Genomic DNA, 18,043 nt, shown 5'->3' with positions numbered 1-18,043 from the left:
GGCCCCACCTTTGGGTTCATGGACTCCTTGGCCAAGAATCCTTGAGTCTAAACTACGGAGTCTGTCGGCCACCAGGTGGGGGCCACCGGCAGGTCTGCACGTCAGCAGCCTGTCCTGGGCACACTGGAGCTGGCCCTTCAGCTTCCCCTTTTGTTGTTTGGCTCTGTGCACAAGAAAGCCCCAGCCCCTCCCCCAGCTCCCCCTTCCCGTCCACATGCCCCCCCCCCCAACACACACACCCACCCCAGCTGTTGGACAGATGAATTACAGCCTCCGGCTTGGGGCCAGGGCTGGTGAGGGATTAAAGCTCTGGGGCTGGCCCTTTAAATGGCTGTTGGCCCCTCCCCCACTCTGGTGTCCAGACACCCCATACACACCCCGCTGACCCCCTTGGCTGACCCCCTTGGCTGCCCCTCACTTCTCCTCTTGGTCTGTCCTAAGGCCCCTCCCCAGCATCCCCTTCTTCCTCAACACAACCACAAATACAAATGCTACAGACTAACACACACACACACACACTCACTCTCTCTCTCTCTCTCTCTCTCTGTTTCTCTCTCTCTCTCTTTCTCTCTCTCTGTTTCTCTCTCTCTCTCTCTCTCTCTGTTTCTCTCTCTCTGTTTCTCTCCCTCTCTGTTTCTCTCTCTCTCTCTCTCTCTCTCTCTTACTCACTCACTCTCTGGTCTCACATTCTGAGTGTCCCTGTCCTGGAGGGTTCCAGCCTCAAGCTCCCTTCTCCAGCAGAAGGACCTTGCCTGCCTGGCCTCCCTAGCCTGCAGCTGACCACTACCCTGGCCAGGTGAGGGGCCTTGCATGGGTCAGAAATAGCACCTCCCCTGGGGGCAGTGTCAGCAGCAGTTGAGGCAGCTTGCAGCACGTTGCATCATGGAGGCTGGGGGCTGGGGGCCTGAGCCTCTGGGGCAGGGGGAAGGATGGGGGCTGGAAGGACAGGGAATGGAGAGGCTGGACTGGGAGCCCAAGTGTCTGGGTGCTTAAGGGCAGAGAACTATGGCTAAGAGGGCAGAAAACATAGGTCTCTGAGGAGTGTGTTTGAGGTGAGGCAGACTTAGGTCTGACCCCTGGATGGACACCAGATTCTTGGCCCTGGACCTAGACACCTAACTTCTTGTCTCTGAAAGTTAGGAGGGGAGGGAGTGGGCCTCTATCACCTAATTGGGCCACACAGAGGAAGGAGGTGATGGAGAAACAGGATATGGCCTTGATGGGTAGATGGAAGGGAGGCTTGCCGCAGAGGCCACTTCCAGACCCAGGCCCAGAGTCACAGTCCTTGCTGAGGAGGAAGGCTCCTCCCTGCTGGGCCCGGTCATCTAGTCTGGCCACCTGTGCTGCTCACCAAGACCTGCCTGCACCAGCCTGAGGGAAGGAGAGGGGGCAGAGTCCAGAAGGTGGGGTTGTCTGGTGTCTTGATAAGGTTAGGGAGGAGGCAGAACTGAAGGAAGAGTTTCTGTGAGCCTGAGGCCAGGACTGAAGCTGACCTGGGTGCAGATGTCAGAGGCAGTTAGGGCTACCCTGGGGCCAAGGACTCTCAGCAGGAGGGTCCAGTCAGAAGAGGGATCACGGGTTGGGCGTCCACTGTGGACTTAACCAGATGCTGTAGCATGCTCCCCTCACTCCCTGGTCCAGGCTGCTTCCGAAAGGGGAAGGCTGGAGGACCACTCTTGGGTTGGCTTTTTCTGGTTGCCATGGAAACAGATTCTCTCATCCCATCTGACCACCAGAGCCAGGTTTCTCCTCAATAAGGGGACAGGGGGCATAGGAAAATTCTCCAGCTTGGGAGATCCCACCTCTAACTGGCTTTTTTCTTTTAGGTTCCCCCAGGCACCATGCCAGCCCCATAGTACCACCCACCCCACCCACTCTGGTCTGCTGCACCCTACTGCTGGGGCGCTGGTTCCAATGAGACAGGGCACACCAAACTCCCATCTGGTAAGTCCTGCCCCTGAGCAATGCAGCGCCTCCCCGCAACAGTCCAGCTCTGCGCCATATGCAAGAAGGATTGATGTGATCTAGATCATGCCCACTCCTCAGAATGGTCCAGTCCAACTCTGAGCATCCCCCCCACCATGAGGTGGTTGAGTGGTTCAGTCTTCCTCATTTATGGAGCTCCCCTCTGTTGCCTATGAATGGTTCATCCCTGTACTTCACCAGCCTCTCAACTACCTCCAAAAAATCACCCCCCCTTCCCCCTCCCCACCAGTGCTACAACTCAGTTACTTACTAAATTGAATTAACCTGGGGTTTGTAGGCCCGAAAGTAGAGATAAGATACCTGGAGGGATTTATTTATTTTTAATTTTTTGGAATGAGGAGGGCTTTGCCCCTATAATAGTTGTTGAACAGCCTGGCTTATGGAGGGTGATCGGGAACTGATTTGGAGAGATACTGGAGGCCATTGTCACAGAAACCTGCCGTTGCCATGGCAGTCTTGGCATTCCCACCCTTCCTTCCAGATCCCTTCGGTTCCTTTCTCTCCCTACTGCACCACAGCATTTGCCGCATACATCCTAAATCTTACTCCTCTTGTGCTTCCCTCTCTCTTTCTGCCACTTCTCTGCCTAAGGCCCTGCTCCATCCCATCCCACATTCTTCTGTAGGAGAAAAGAGGGTACCTAAGCCAGAGACTTAAGTTCTCTGAGTGTGTGTTGCTCTTCTCCACTTCTCACTAAGTTTTGAGTGGGACTGTTTTCTTCTATGTATCTCTCACTATTTGGCGAGATGGTTTGCACATTGGGGTGCCTCAGTGGAATTGCGTTGAATGAATGTGTTAACTGAATGAGCTTCAGGGCCAAGAAACCAATGGCTTCTGAGAAATGCTGCACAGCCTCCTACCTACACCTTCTCTAGAGACATAAGACATTTGGGATGGTACTGTGGGGGAGAGCTGAGGGGCAGGCTGACCTAGGAAATGTCCTGTGAGGATAAAACCAACAGAGAATAGTACAGAGGCATTATAGAAGAGTGGTAAGAATAAGGCTCTGGAAAGAAGCCTAGCTCTTACTCTCTCTTGTGGAATGACCTTGACAGAGTTATATAACCTCTCTGAGCCTCAATTACCTCATCTGTAAAATGGGGTAGTACTAGGTCAGGTTCTGGAGAGGAGTTTTTTAAAATGTATATAAAGTGCTTAACACAGTACCTGGCATGTTATAAGTATTCACTAAATGCTAGCAATTACCATCACAATGGGAGCCACAGGGAGCTGTGAGGATAAGTGAGGATGTTGAGGAATAGGACAGAACTTAAATGAAGGCACCCAGACCTCCAAATGCTTGACTCAAACAGAAGGATCACTGATCCAGTAAGACATCAGGATTCAGGGGAGTGGGGCGAGGAGTCTGCCGGGTCAGCCTGCTCCAGTGTTTCCCTGACTCTGTTCAGGAACATGAAGGCAAACACAGAAGGGCATGTGCAGAGAGACACACGTGATCACGGCAAGTGATGCAGAGGCAGTCCCAGACAAAAGACCGAGACAGGAGCCAGGCAGACACACAGACAGAGACAGCCCCTCGGAGTCGTGTAGACAGGCATAATGACAGGAACGCATCAGACACAGGCACTGATGGAGACAAGATGAGCAGATACGCAGGTGCACACGGAGACAGACACCGGGACTCATACACAGCCGACCTTGTCAGAGAGACTGGTGAACACAGCGGTCCAGTCAGAGGCAAACACAAGGCTCGCAGTGACACATAGCGGGCCAGGGCCGGCACTGTCACTTCTCGGTGGGGGGCGGGGAGGGGCCAGCAGCGAGGGAAGGCTGGGGAAGGGAATCCCGAGCGGGCGGCCTGCCCGGGGTGGCTGAGTCAGAGCGGAGACCCAGCCGGCGGCCCTCCCCTACGCCTCCCCCTCCCCCAGGTAAGAAGCGAGCTGTAACCCCTCGCTTCCACCAGGCAGAACGGAGCCTGACAGGGAGCGGGACGCGGCAGGGTTCCGGGCCGGCCCCACCTCCTCGCGCGTGCCGCGTGCCTGCTAACTCCCTGCTCGGTAATACCCTAATTGCGGGGTCTTGTCTTTGGCCGGCACGTGAATCTGCGTGCTCACGTCTGGACCCTCATCCCGCGCGGCGGGAGCGGTGTGCGGAGGGGCTCCCGCGGCCTGGAGCCCAGAGAGAGTTAAGTGGGTGTGTTTGATAGAGTGGGTCCCTCTCGGGGCGCTAGGGGAGGGGGCCGGTTAAAGTCCCCGAGTCCAGAGCCCGGATGGAGGGGGCGGAGCTGGGCTTAGCCGGGAGTGCCCGGATGGAGAGGGCGTGGCCTCGGCAGGAGCAGAATTAACCCTTTCTGAGCGGCTGACTCCCAGTACTGTGGGTCCGACTGGAGAGGCTGGAATGCCTGCCCCAGAAGTATACCGTCCTCTTTGGCCGTGTGCGTCTACCTCTCATCTGTCTTTGAGGAGTCTCTGGGTGTCTGTCTTTGTGCCTGCCGGTGATTGTCCCCTCCCCTGGGTTAGTACGGACGCCAAGAGTCGGGGAGGGCTATTCCTGCCCCAAAGCGAGAGTGGAGGTGAGAGTGGACCGCGAGCCGGCTGCTGGCGCCTGGGGAACAGGTGTGACCGCGGCGTCGGGGCTGCCCGGCGCGGGGAGGGGCCGTCATGGGGGAAGACGAGAGGGGAAATTCCGCGGGACCGGTGGGGAGCGGTGTGTGGGCTGAGTTGTGTCTGCCTCTGACTGTGTGTGTCTGTGTGTGTTCAGGGAGGCGGGGGCTGAGTCAGTGGGAATAGGGGAAGGTTTTCTGGGTGACTCACGCTCCCCCACCCCAAGCCTGAATCAGACCCCGAGGGAGGGCTTTGTACAGGAGGCGGATGGGAAGTCAGGCGCCTGGGTCCCTGGTGGGGACAAGGATCCGAGGTGGTTGGCGAGAGTGTGTGTGTTTAGTGTACAGGAAGTTTTTGTTCTCAAGTGAGGGCTGCTGTATTCCGAGTACCGGCGTAGGGGTTTGTGGATAGAGGTGGAAAGGGGCTGGCCGACGGGACTCGCTGTTTTAGGGAAAGCTGAGTCAGTTCCCCGTGGGAAAGGGGAAGTGGTAGAGGGGAAGTGTCATCATCGCAGAAGGGGAAGCTGCATTTCCTGGCAACTGGCAGCGCCCTCGGCACCACTTCCCAATCGGGGATCTGTTCCTCTGATGTCTGGACCCCGGGTTCCCCGTTTTCCCATGTCTGGTCCATGGGTCCCGGGACTTAGGTGGGGGCAGCTGGCCAGGGCTATGCTTGACCGCAGTTAAGCGCTGTACTTGGCCCAGGGCTTGGTAACTGACATAAAGGCTGTATGGTGAGGAGAGAGAGTTCTGACCGAAACTCCGCGTGAACCGCGGAGAGGGTCCGCAGAGCCCAAGCGCCTACTAGGGCTCGCCGGGGAGTGGCACGCCGGGACCTGTAGGGTCCAAGCGCTTGCGTGCAAACAGACGACCTTGCCCTTCAGATCGAGGACTGTTTTCACCAGAAACCCGAATGCCCTTGTGGGCTGGGTGGAAATTTCCCCACAGCTCAGACTTCTCTCGGCGAAGGCGAACTTTCCAGCCGCCCCCAGCCCCTCGTCGCGCGTTCTCCCCCGGCTTCCTGCCCGGCGCTAGCTCCAGCTGGAGCGCTGGCCCCGCCCCCGCCGCTTTGTACTCTACACTCGCCTCTCGCAGCTCTTTGTACTCTAGACTCTCAATGGACCGATCCCGGGAGCGGAGCCGGCTTCCTACCTGCGGGGACGCGGGGTAGGCGAGCAGGACGCGCGGGGACCGAGATCCTGGGCTCAGAGAGGCGAGAAGGAAGAACTGGGGCTAAAGGGAAGGTGCCCAGGAAGGGGAGCGCTGCTCCCGTCGTGGGTCGAGCCAGCACCGACGGGAAGGGGTTGGGGGGGTGAAGGAGGAAGTGAAACGGGTTCTGGGTTCTTTAAGGGAGTGGGCGGTGAGAGTGGGACAAGGGTGATGTCACCGCCGGGCGGGCCCCGCCCTCCTCCTTCCTCCCTCCTTCCTCCCTCCCGAAGGACCCCCCCCCCGTACTCTTACACACGCCGCTTCCGCTGCGCAAGTAGCCACGTCACGGGCAACCCCCGAAATCCCCCCTCCCTTGGGGGGCGGGGGCCACGTGGGCCGTGGGGAGCCGCGTGGCCCCGGCGGGGAAGGGCACAGAGGATACGGGAGCCACGCGAGAGGGGCCACTCGGGACCGCTGTGCGCGACTTCTCAGAAGTTGGGGGATTAGAGGACGGTTTTGGTTTTGGGGGTCGGTTGGTATTGAAGGCCTACAGAGCCAGGGGAAGTGGAGGAGCTGAAGGAACTGGGTATGAAGCTGGGGGCTTGACCATGGTTTGGGATGGGGGTCAGGCGTGGTGGGTGGAGCGCTCTGATCGCGGCGCGGGCAGGTTTGGGTGCCTTAGAAGTCGCCGTGAGTGGCCAGCCCTAAACAGTTCCTAGGGGGTGGGGAGGTCAGGCACTGGGCGAGGTGAAGTGAGGAGGGGGAGCGCCGCCTGTGTCGGCGTTGTGCATCCGTCTGCTGTCCGTCGGTGTTAGGCGGCGGGGTAGGGGGCGTTTCGGGCGGTCTAACGCGGACCACCGGCGGCTCTGTGGGCGCGTGGGACTTGCGGGTAGCTCCATGCCCCAGGCCGGCCCGAACGTGCGACCCGCCGCCTTCACCCGCACGGGTTTCAGGCTCCGCTTGCCTCGACCGGCCTAGTGTCAGCTTGGAGATGGAGACCCTAGGTGGGAGCCGCGGGGTCACGTCGGGGTCACCCCGGGCAGAGCCTGTCTGACCGGCTCCGCCGCCCCTCCTCCCCCGGCAGCGGCCGGGCTAACCTCGCTCCTATTGGTCCCGGCCAGGCTGTTACTGAGGCGGAGACACGGGTGATGATTGGCTTTCTGGGGAGAGAGGAAGTCCTGTGATTGGTCAGGTCTCCGGAGCTCGCCGACGCCGGGAGAGAAAGCTCCCACGGAGGCCGGGTAAGCGGCCGCCGCGCTGCAGCTCGGCCCGCGGGGCTCCCTGCTGGAAGCCTAGCAGCGCAGCCACCCCATCGCACCTACTGGCCCTCCCGCTGCCCCCACTCCCCTGAGGCTCCTTAGGCCGGGTGGGCCGCTCCTCAGGGATAGCCAGCCTTGCGCAGATCACAGACCTGTGGGCGCCACAGCCAGGCCAACCCAGCCCAGCCCAGCCCAGCCTAGCCTGCGGCCCCGACTGTGCGCTGGCCCGCTCACCCTACTCCTTTCCCCCTCCTCTCCGTAGAATTGGCTGTGAAAGGCCCTGGGCGACCATCTGGGGGCAGTGGGCACTCCTGTCAGAGCGGCTGGAGCCGGACCATCGCCCCAAGGAGCTGGGGCAGGGGGCCGTGCCCGATCTCTGGGGCCACTGCTGACCTGGTAAGGGAAGACTGGGGCCGCGTCGGCTGTGTGTACCCTGACAGCTCAGTCTCTGTTCCCAGTAGGATCATAATCTCTTCTCCTTGATACAGGCTGGATGCATCGGGCAGTGGACCCTGCAGGGGCCCGCGCTGCACGGGAAGCCTTTGCCCTTGGGGGCTTGAGCTGTGCTGGGGCCTGGAGCTCCTGCCCGCCCCATCCCCCTCCTCGGAGCGCATGGCTGCCTGGAGGCAGGTGAGAACTTGGTCTGTCTCTCTGCCTCCAGGCACTCCTCTTCCCATCTCTGCTCCTCAGTCTCTGTGTCACTCTCATTTCTGCCATCCCATGAGCCTCAGTGCAGTCCTCAGCTGCTTTCTCTTGTTTCCTCAGTCCCCTCCTTCCTAGGTAGGGACAAGACTTCCAGCTTGCTGTACATTAACAGAGCCCTTCTCTCTCCAGGTGCTCTGCCAGCATCGGGCAGCCCCCACTCCCTGCTCCCCTACCTCCTTCACACGGCAGTAGCTCTGGCCACCCCAACAAACCGTATTATGCTCCAGGGTGAGTGAGGATTGAAAGGTGCTGGGGATGGGAGGTAAGGCCGGGGCCTTAAAAGAGTTCGCCAAGCCTTGCCACCTCCCCACCCCTTCTGCTCTGTAGGACACCCACCCCAAGACCCCTCCATGGGAAGCTGGAATCCCTGCATGGCTGTGTGCAGGCATTGCTCCGGGAGCCGGCCCAGCCGGGGCTGTGGGAGCAGCTTGGGCAGCTGTACGAGTCAGAGCACGACAGTGAGGAGGCTGTACGCTGCTACCACAGCGCCCTTCGATACGGAGGAAGCTTGGCTGAGCTGGGGCCCCGCGTCGGCCGACTACAGCAGGTGGGATGAGGCAGGACACAGGGGGCTAGGATTGTGCGTTCTGACTCAGTGCCCTCGTCTTACGTCTGCCTCTGCCCTGTGCTCTGCACTCTTCCCCCACCTCCTCAGGCCCAGCTCTGGAACTTTCATGCCGGCTCCTGCCAGCACCGACCCAAGGTCCTGCCTCCCCTGGAGCAAGTGTGGAACTTGTTGCACCTTGAGGTGAGGCTGGGACTGGGCGGGCTAGGGAGGAGGGCCGGGCCAGGTCTGCACCGGTACCATTCTCTCTCCTGTTTCCGTCCTCAGCACAAACGGAACTATGGGGCCAAGCGGGGGGGTCCCCCGGTGAAGCGAGCCGCCGAACCCCCGGTGGTGCAGCCTATGCCTCCTGCAGCACTCTCAGGCCCCTCGGGGGAGGAGGGCCTCAGCCCTGGAGGCAAACGCAGGAGAGGCTGCAACTCTGAGCAGGTATGATTGTATGTGGGTGGGCCAGCAGCGAGTGGGCAGGCTGGGGCGAGGAGTGGGACTCTCACACTCTGTTTTCTTCCAGACTGGCCTTCCCCCAGGGCTGCCGCTGCCTCCGCCACCATTACCCCCAGCCCCACCCCCGCCTGGCCTAGCCACCAGCCCTCCATTCCAGCTGACCAAGCCAGGGCTGTGGAGTACCCCGCATGGAGATGCATGGGGCCCCGAGCGCAAGGGTTCAGCACCCCCAGAGCGCCAGGTGAGCACCTCTCTGTGGCCCCCTCACCTCTTACCTCCAGCCCCTGTGTCCTTCGTTCCTCACGCAGTGTCCTCATTTCTCGCCCACAGGAGCAGCGGCACTCGCTGCCTCACCCATATCCATACCCAGCTCCGGCCTACCCTGTGCACCCCCCCGGCCACCGGCTGGTCCCGGCTGCACCCCCAGGCCCCCGCCCCCCAGGAGCAGAGAGCCATGGCTGCCCACCTGCCACCCGTCCCCCCGGAAGTGACCTTAGAGAGAGCAGAGTTCAGAGGTCGCGGATGGACTCCAGCGTTTCACCAGCAGCAACCACCGCCTGCGTGCCTTACGCCCCTTCCCGGCCCCCTGGCCCCCCCGGCACCACCACCAGCAGCAGTAGCAGCAGCAGCAACCCTGGTCTCCGGGGCGTGGAGCCGAGCCCAGGCATTGTGAGTGACAACTGCAGGTGGCGGGTGGAGCGGTGGGGGGGACGAGTGGAGCTGGTCTAGGGTGGCTGGAGCAGCCCTCTGACCACCGCCGTCCTACACTTGCAGCCCGGTGCTGACCATTACCAAACTCCCGCGCTGGAGGTCTCCTCTCACCAAGGCCGCCTTGGGCCCTCAGCACACAGTAGTCGGAAACCATTCCTGGCGGCTCCCGCGGCCACTCCCCACCTGTCCCTGCCACCTGGCCCCTCCTCACCTCCTCCTCCCCCTTGTCCCCGCCTCTTACGCCCTCCACCCCCCCCTGCCTGGCTGAAGGGCCCAGCCTGCCGAGCAGCCCGTGAGGATGGAGAGATCTTAGACGAGCTCTTCTTCGGGGCTGAGGGACGCCCCCGCCCTCCCCCGCCACCCCTCCCCCACCGCGAGGGCTTCTTGGGACCTCCGGCCCCCCGCTTTTCTGTGGGCACTCAGGATTCGCACACCCCTCCCGCTCCCCCAACCACCAGCAGCAGCAACAGTGGCAGCCACAGCAGCAGCCCTACTGGGCCTGTGTCCTTCCCTACACCTTCCTATTTGGCCAGAAGTATGGACCCCCTTCCCCGCCCCCCCAGCCCAACACTGAGCCCCCAGGACCCACCTCTTGCACCCCTGACTCTTGCCCTGCCTCCAGCCCCTCCCTCCTCTTGCCACCAGAATACCTCAGGAAGCTTCAGGCACCCGGAGAGCCCTCGGCCCAGGGTCTCCTTCCCAAAGACCCCCGAGGGGGGGCCGGGGCCATCCCCAGGCCCCCTGAATAAAGCCCCCCAGCCTGTGCCGCCCAGGGTTGGGGAGCTGCCTGCCCGAGGCCCTCGACTCTTTGATTTCCCCCCTACCCCACTGGAGGACCAGTTTGAGGAGCCAGCTGAATTCAAGATCCTACCTGATGGGCTGGCCAACATCATGAAGATGCTGGATGAATCCATTCGCAAGGAGGAGGAGCAGCAACGACACGAGGCAGGCGTGGTCCCCCCACCTCCTCTGAAGGAGCCCTTTACATCTCTGCAGCCTCCATTCCCCACTGACACAGCCCCAGCCACCACTGCTGCCACGGCCGCCGCCGCCACCACCCCGGCCACCCAGGAAGAGGAGAAGAAGCCACCACCAGCCCTGCCACCACCGCCGCCTCTAGCCAAGTTCCCGTCACCACCCCAGCCACCGCCAACTGCGCGAGCCCCACCAGCCAGCCCGGCCAACCTGCTCAAGTCCTTGGCCTCCGTGCTGGAAGGACAAAAGTACTGTTACCGGGGGACTGGAGCAGCTGTTCCCACCCGGCCTGGGCCCTTGCCCACCACTCAGTATTCCCCCAGTTCCTCTTCAGGTGCTACCGCCCCACCGCCCACCTCCGCGGCCCCGAGCGCCCAGGGCTCCCCACAGCCCTCCGCTTCCTCGTCATCTCAGTTCTCTACCTCAGGCGGGCCCTGGGCCCGGGAGCGCAGGGCGGGCGAAGAGCCAGCCCCGGGCCCCATGACCCCCGCACCCCCGCCCCCACCCCTGCCGCTGCCCCCTGCTCGTTCTGAGTCTGAGGTGCTAGAAGAGATAAGTCGGGCCTGTGAGACCCTTGTGGAGCGGGTGGGCCGGAGCACCGCAGACCCGGCCGACCCAGTGGACACGGCAGATCGAGCGGACAGCGGGACTGAGCGACTGCAGCCCCCAGCTCAGGCCAAGGAGGAGAGCGGTGGGGTGGCGGCCGCGGCACGACCAGGGAGCAGCAAGAGGCGGCAGAAGGAGCACCGGCGGCACCGGCGGGCCTGTAAGGACAGTGTGGGTCGGCGGCCCCGGGAGGGCAGGGCCAAGGCCAAGGCCAAGGCCCCCAAAGAAAAGAGCCGCCGAGTGCTGGGGAACCTGGACCTGCAGAGCGAGGAGATCCAGGGTCGTGAGAAGGCCCGGCCGGATCTGGGCGGGGCCTCCAAGGCCAAGCCGCCCGTAGCTCCGGGCCCTCCGCCAGTTCCTGCACCCTCTGTCCAGCCCACGCCCCCGGCAGCCCCTGTCCCTGGGAAGAAGGCTCGGGAGGAAGCTCCGGGGCCACTGGGTGTCAGCCGGGCTGACATGCTGAAGCTGCGCTCACTTAGTGAAGGGCCCCCCAAGGAGCTGAAGATCCGGCTCATCAAGGTAGAAAGTGGTGACAAGGAGACCTTCATCGCCTCGGAGGTGGAAGAGCGGAGGCTGCGGATGGCAGACCTCACCATCAGCCACTGTGCTGCCGACGTCGTGAGGGCCAGCAAGTGAGTGGCGGGGGGCTGTCACCGCTGAGGCTGCTGGCCTGGCCCTGCGGGAGGCTCCCTTCCCCCAGCACACTGATATTCCTGTTCTCATCTCACTGTCCTTCTACAGGAATGCCAAGGTGAAAGGGAAGTTTCGAGAGTCCTACCTTTCCCCTGCACAGTCTGTGAAACCGAAGATCAACTCAGAGGAGAAGCTGCCCCGGGAAAAACTGAACCCGCCCACACCCAGCATCTATGTATGAGTGCCCTGCGTGTTCAGAACCGCCCCTGCCTGAGGGTTCTAGGACAGTGTTGGGACTGTTGGGGGGCCCTGAGCCTGGGACGGGGCTCTGACCTCAGCCCTGTCTCCTGGTTGTCCCGCAGCTGGAGAGTAAACGGGATGCCTTCTCGCCGGTGCTGCTGCAGTTCTGTACAGACCCTCGAAATCCCATCACCGTGATCCGGGGCCTGGCAGGCTCCCTGCGGCTCAGTGAGTATGGAGGTGGAAAGACGTGGGGAGGGCTGCGAGGATCTGGGGCTTTGGGGCCCTCAGAGAGCCCCCGCTCTGGAAGACCCAGGGCCACAGCTGTAGTGAGCTCTCCTCAGTCACGTGTAAGCCATATTTGAAGAGTGCTCTGAGTGATGGGTCAGCTGACCTCAGGCTTTCCTCCCCCCATCTGTCTGTCCCCAGCAGTAGGCAGGTGGGAAGGGGATGTATCTCGGGATCTGGTTAGAGTCACTTCTGGTTTTCTTGGTGATTAAGGTTGTGTAAAATCCAAGGAGACTCATGGTTTGGGGCTTTCTCTTTTTCAACCTTTTATTGTGCACAATTTCAAACACCTTCCAAAGTAAAAGGAAACCATACTGAGTTATAAAACGTAATCCTGTTTCCTGTAAAAATTAATCTTGTTTCCTTGTAGCCTTCTCTTACCCACATATCTTCCCTTTCCTCCAATGTTACTGAAGCACGGCCTAGGCTTTTACTTGATGAAATCTTTCATTGGATCCAATGAAAACTTAAACTGTTATTCATTGAGCACCTATTGTGTGCCAGGTGCTTTGCACATGTGGCCTCATGGACACCTGAGGACTCTGGGGGAGGGGCTGGGACTCAGAGCATCAGTGGGAGAAAGGGGGTTGGTTATGATGCAGGTAAAGGCCAGGCCCTGGGAGGGCCAACCCTCCCAGCTTCATGAGGGGCTGGGGTTCTCGCCTGTTCTTCCTTGGCTGAGCTCTGAGAAGCCTGTGTCCACTGCGTCAGAGTCTTGGGGAGCAAGAAGGGAGAGGGTGAGTTGGGGCCTTGCTCCCCGCCCTCTGCCCCTGCCCCAACACTCTGCTCGGCCCTCCCTTGCAGACTTGGGCCTCTTCTCCACCAAGACGCTGGTGGAGGCCAGTGGTGAGCACACGGTGGAGGTGCGCACCCAGGTGCAGCAGCCCTCAGATGAGAACTGGGACCTGACAGGCACGCGACAGATCTGGCCCTGCGAGAGCTCCCGTTCCCACACCACCATTGCCAAGTACGCGCAGTACCAGGCCTCATCCTTCCAAGAGTCCCTGCAGGTGAGAGGCGCGCACGGGCAGAGGTAGGGGGTGTGGAATCAGGGGACTTGGAGCCCCAGCTGCGGTGGGAGGGCTCCTGGAAGGCCGCTGACCCAGGCCTGCCTACCCCTGTGACAAAGCAGGAGGAGAAGGAGAGTGAGGACGAGGAGTCCGAGGAGCCGGACAGCACCACGGGAACCCCTCCTAGGTAGGGACGCTTTGCCTCTGCCCTTCAGGACTCCTTCCTTTCCCTGCGCTTCCCCACCAACCTGTGCTCTTTGCCCTCGCAGCAGCGCACCGGATCCGAAGAACCATCACATCATCAAGTTTGGCACCAACATCGACCTGTCCGATGCCAAGCGGTCAGTGGGGCTGAGGCCAGCAAGCTGGGGCGGGAGTGCTGATGGGTCAGCAGAGTCGGGGTAGTTGCTCACTTCTGTTGCCTCCCTCGCCACGGCAGGTGGAAGCCCCAGCTGCAGGAGCTGCTGAAGCTGCCCGCCTTCATGCGGGTAACCTCCACGGGCAACATGCTGAGCCACGTGGGCCACACCATCCTGGGCATGAACACAGTGCAGCTGTACATGAAGGTCCCAGGCAGCCGAACGCCAGGTGCGCTCTTCACGGGGCTGCGGAGTGCGTCGCGAGCGCGAGGAGCGCGGGGGGCGGGGCTGCCGCCAGCGCTCCTCCGTCAACCAATGAGTGCGCGACAAGCCCGGCTCCGACCAACCGTGCAGTTCTCTGTTGCCCCCTTCAGGCCATCAGGAGAACAACAACTTCTGCTCGGTCAACATCAACATTGGCCCAGGAGACTGCGAGTGGTTCGCGGTGCACGAGCACTACTGGGAGACCATCAGCGCTTTCTGCGACCGGTGCGCGCCGCCCTCCTCGGGCAGATAGACCCCCCACGCCCCGTCCCTGGATTCCCAGATTTCCATCTGACCCTGTGGCCACCCTCCAGGCATGGCGTGGACTACCTGACGGGTTCCTGGTGGCCAATCCTGGATGACCTCTATGCTTCCAACATCCCTGTGTACCGCTTCGTGCAGCGCCCCGGAGACCTTGTGTGGATTAATGCGGGGACCGTGCACTGGGTGCAGGCCACCGGCTGGTGCAACAACATCGCCTGGAACGTGGGGCCCCTCACCGGTGAGGGGGCGGGGCCGGTGGTGGGGTGAGCCACTCAGCGGTGAGGGGCTGGGGCCCCTGGGGAGTGAGCCCCGTGGGGGGTGGCGGGTTTGGAGGGCGCCAGGCCAGCCTTGAGGGAAGGGGCGGGGGCCCAAGTGTCTCGGGCTGTTGGGGAATCCTGTCATGACCCTCTCTGGCCCGCAGCCTATCAGTACCAGCTGGCCCTGGAACGATACGAGTGGAACGAGGTGAAGAACGTCAAATCCATCGTGCCCATGATTCACGTGTCCTGGAACGTGGCTCGCACGGTCAAAATCAGCGACCCCGACTTGTTCAAGATGATCAAGTGAGGGAGGGCCCTGTTTGGGTGGGAGCCCATCTCCATCCGACCTGGCCCGCCTTGTTCTTCCTTGTTCCAACCCCTCCTCCCCCACCGCTCCACCTTTTGCCGCGTGCCTTGCAGGGCTGACGTGCTGGGCGGGTGACAAGGCCCCTGCCCGCCCCTGCCCTGAGGAGCTTTGTTTTCCAGTGGTCCAAGTAGACAAAAACCACATAAAACCTCCACTGTGACGGGGATGTGTCGGGGGCTGTGACCCGGCCCGAAGCGGGGAGGCCCCGCCCCGCCTCACCACCTCGCCCCGCCCTTAGGTTCTGCCTTCTGCAGTCCATGAAGCACTGCCAGGTGCAGCGGGAGAGCCTGGTGCGGGCCGGGAAGAAAATCGCCTACCAGGGCCGGGTCAAGGACGAGCCCGCCTACTACTGCAACGAGTGCGACGTGAGTGCGCCCTCTCTCCCTCGCGCGCTTCCTCGGAGGGAGGCGCTCGCCTCCGGCCTCCCTCCCTCTCCCCCCCCTCCCTCCCTCCCCTTGACCGCCGCCTCCTCCCCGCCGCAGGTGGAGGTGTTCAACATCCTGTTCGTGACGAGTGAGAACGGCAGCCGCAACACGTACCTGGTGCACTGCGAGGCCTGTGCGCGGCGCCGCAGCGCAGGCCTGCAGGGCGTGGTGGTGCTGGAGCAGTACCGCACGGAGGAGCTGGCGCAGGCCTACGACGCCTTCACGCTGGTGAGGGCCCGGCGGGGCGGGGACCCGAGGGGGCGCCGGGGCGGGGCGGGCCGGGCCGGGGGTGGGCGATCGCGCATCCTGAGCTCCGCCTGCTCTCTCCCGCAGGCCCCGGCCAGCACGTCGCGATGAGGCCGGACGCCCCGCCCGCCTGCCCGCCCGCAGGGCGCCGCGGGGCCACCAGCACACGCCTGGGCTGGACCTAGGTCCCGCCTCTGGCCGGGAAGGGGGTCGGGCCCAGCCCTTCCACCCCATTGGCAGCTCCCCTCACCTAATTTATTAAGAAAAAGAATTTTTTAAAAAACAAATATGAGGAAAAAAGGAAAAAAAATGGGAGACGGGCAAGGGGGCTGGTAGCCCCTCGCCCACCAGCGCCTCCCCTCACCGACTTTGGCCTTTCTAGCAACAGACACAAGGACCAGGCTCCGGCGGCGGCGGGGGTCACATACGGGTTCCCTCACGCCTGCCAGCCGCCCGCCCGGCGCAGATGCACGCGGCTCGTGTATGTACATAGACGTTACGGCAGCCGAGGTTTTTAATGAGATTCTTTGTATGGGCTTTACCCCTCCCCCAGAACCTCCTTTTTTACTTCCAGTGCTAGCTGTGACCCCTGTACATGTTTCTTGTTTATTCACTTGGTTATGATTTGTATTTTCTGGGTTTTTTGTTTGTTTTGGTTTTTAATTTATAACAGTCCCACTCACCTCTATTTATTCATTTTTGGGAAAACCCGACCTCCCGCACCCCCAAGCCATCCCGCCCGCCCCTCCAGGGACCGCCCGCCGCCGGACCCTCCCTGCGCCCCAGTGTGTGTCCGGCCCCGGCCCGTCCGTCTCCGCCCGTCCGCCCGCCCGCGGCTCCAGCCGGGTTCTCATGGTGCTCAAACCTGCTCCCCTCCCCTACGTCCTGCACTTTCTCGGACCAGTCCCCCACTCCCGACCCGACCCCAACCCCGCCTGAGGGTGAGCGACTCCTGTACTGTAGGGGAAGAAGTGGGAACTGAAATGGTATTTTGTAAAAAAAAATAATAATAATAAATAAATAAAATAAATTTTTAAAGTTTTAAAGAAAGAACTATGAGGAAAAGGAGCCCCGTCCTTCCCAGCCCCGGCCAATTTTAAAAACACGGACCCTTCCCTTACAACCCACCCCCCTTTTCTTTCTAAGCGTGAAACAGCCCAGGGCCACGGCCTCACTGGGGCAGGGACACCCCGGGATGAGTTTCTCTGGGGCTTTATTTTCGTTTTGTCGTTTGTTTTTTTTCTCCTCCACGCTGGGGCTGCGGAGGGGTGGGGGGTTTACAGTCCTGCCCCCTCGCACTGCACTGTCTTTCTGCCCCAGGGGCAGAGGGGTCTTCCCAACCCTACCCTTATTTTCGGTGATTTTTGTGTGAGAATATTAATATTAAAAATAAAATCAGAAAAAAAAATCTCTTTTCGATAAGTGCTGGTGGTAAGCAGGGAGAACACTGGGAAGAGGGCGGCGAGACCGTGATTGATGGGGAGGGGAGCCCCTCCCCGGAGGCGCCTGTGGAATGTCCAGAGCTCGGTCGCTCCTCGTTATGGGGGGTGCCTAATCCTGGAGCCGCATTCCAGGATAAGGGGGGGGTGGGGTGGGGTGGGGAGAGGCTGGGCCGGGGGAGGGGCAGGAAAGAGGGCTATAAGGGCCGTGGCCCAGGCGGGAGGGAGCCAGGCGGGCCATGGCGGATGTCCCCGGGGCGCAGCGACCGGTTCCCGGCGGCGGCCCAGAGCCCCGGGACCCCCTGGACTGCTGGGCCTGCGCTGTGCTGGTCACCGCCCAGAATCTGCTGGTGGCTGCCTTCAATCTTCTCCTGCTGGCGCTGGTGCTGGGGACCATCCTGCTGCCCGCTGTCACCATGCTAGGCTTTGGCTTCCTCTGCCACTCCCAGGTGAGTGTGCGCGCCGCGGTGTGCGTGTGGGTGTCTGGTGACGGTGGCGGTGGGGTCTGTGGGCCACAACCTCTCCCGGCCTGGGCTGTTTGGCTTGGGCCTCATGCCTCTTCTCCTCCCACAGTTCTTGCGCTCCCAGGCGCCCCCTTGCACCGCGCACCTGCGGGACCCGGGCTTCACAGCCCTGCTGGTCACCGGATTCCTGCTCCTCGTGCCGCTGCTCGTGCTTGCTCTGGCCAGCTACCGCCGCCTCTGCCTCCGCCTCCGCCTGGCCGATTGCCTCGTGCCTTACAGCCGAGCCCTCTATCGGCGCCGGCGCACCCCGCAGCCGCGGCAAAACCGGCCCTCGCCAGGGCCCCAGGCCGTTCCAACATCAGGAAAGGTCTGGGTCTGAGGACCCTCGAGTCAAGAACAACCCCGAGGAGTGCCCTCTCTCCCGGTCGGCCCAAGGACTTGAGGCCCGGGGGTCTCCCGACCTACCCTGTCCCCGCTCCTGCCTAAGCCGGGTCCCAGCATCCTCTTGAGAAACAGAACGGCAGCATCTGTGGACCCAATTCTGGTGAAAATTCGCCACACCCCGGAAAACCCACTTTCCCCTCTCTACCCATATCTGAATCCTGAACATCTGGGCTGGACCCTGCATCCCCCACCCCCCCTGTGAATAGGACAACTGAACCTCGGTGGTGCGCTGGTGCCCTCCTTTTCCGGTGCTGCTCCTAGTATTTACGGGCTGTGGGGTGGGGTGGGGTGGAGTGGGCGAGGTTGGAGGGGAAGGAGTCATCACACATCAATAAAGAATTAATGAACTGAACGCGATCCTGGGATCCTGTGAACAG

At 61.7% G+C, this 18,043-nt stretch overlaps 2 protein-coding genes across 3 annotated transcripts; both read left to right on the top strand.

The window, feature by feature from the left end:
* The first annotated feature begins 246 nt into the window (after positions 1-246).
* KDM6B (lysine demethylase 6B) lies at positions 247-16,713 on the top strand. 2 transcript variants are annotated; one of them, XM_029211756.1, is made up of 24 exons: positions 248-796; positions 1,827-1,944; positions 6,820-6,939; positions 7,220-7,353; positions 7,446-7,587; positions 7,792-7,890; positions 7,990-8,209; positions 8,318-8,410; positions 8,495-8,656; positions 8,739-8,912; positions 9,002-9,340; positions 9,446-11,595; positions 11,705-11,831; positions 11,959-12,064; positions 12,929-13,134; positions 13,257-13,321; positions 13,404-13,475; positions 13,574-13,722; positions 13,868-13,982; positions 14,072-14,259; positions 14,443-14,584; positions 14,887-15,013; positions 15,131-15,301; positions 15,407-16,713. In XM_029211756.1, exons 5-24 carry the CDS (start codon positions 7,451-7,453, stop codon positions 15,428-15,430), a joined length of 4,866 nt encoding a protein of 1,621 aa, XP_029067589.1. In that variant the 5' UTR covers positions 248-796; positions 1,827-1,944; positions 6,820-6,939; positions 7,220-7,353; positions 7,446-7,450; the 3' UTR covers positions 15,431-16,713. The 2 variants fall into 2 exon arrangements, with proteins under 2 accessions (XP_029067588.1, XP_029067589.1); XM_029211755.1 differs by having other exon boundaries at positions 247-796; positions 15,131-16,713.
* Positions 16,714-16,958: 245 nt separating this feature from the next.
* On the top strand, positions 16,959-18,018 carry TMEM88 (transmembrane protein 88). Its single transcript, XM_029212338.1, has 2 exons — positions 16,959-17,207; positions 17,332-18,018. Exons 1-2 carry the CDS (start codon positions 16,998-17,000, stop codon positions 17,599-17,601), a joined length of 480 nt encoding a protein of 159 aa, XP_029068171.1. The 5' UTR covers positions 16,959-16,997; the 3' UTR covers positions 17,602-18,018.
* The last annotated feature ends 25 nt before the right edge of the window (positions 18,019-18,043 follow it).

The sequence above is a fragment of the Monodon monoceros genome, unplaced genomic scaffold (assembly GCF_005190385.1).
Source record: "Monodon monoceros isolate NGI ecotype Baffin Bay Population unplaced genomic scaffold, NGI_Narwhal_1 Super_Scaffold_9, whole genome shotgun sequence".
Taxonomy (NCBI): Eukaryota; Metazoa; Chordata; class Mammalia; order Artiodactyla; family Monodontidae; genus Monodon; species Monodon monoceros.
The sequence above is the reverse complement of the archived record's forward strand: the minus strand, read 5'-3'. Positions and strand labels throughout refer to the sequence as shown.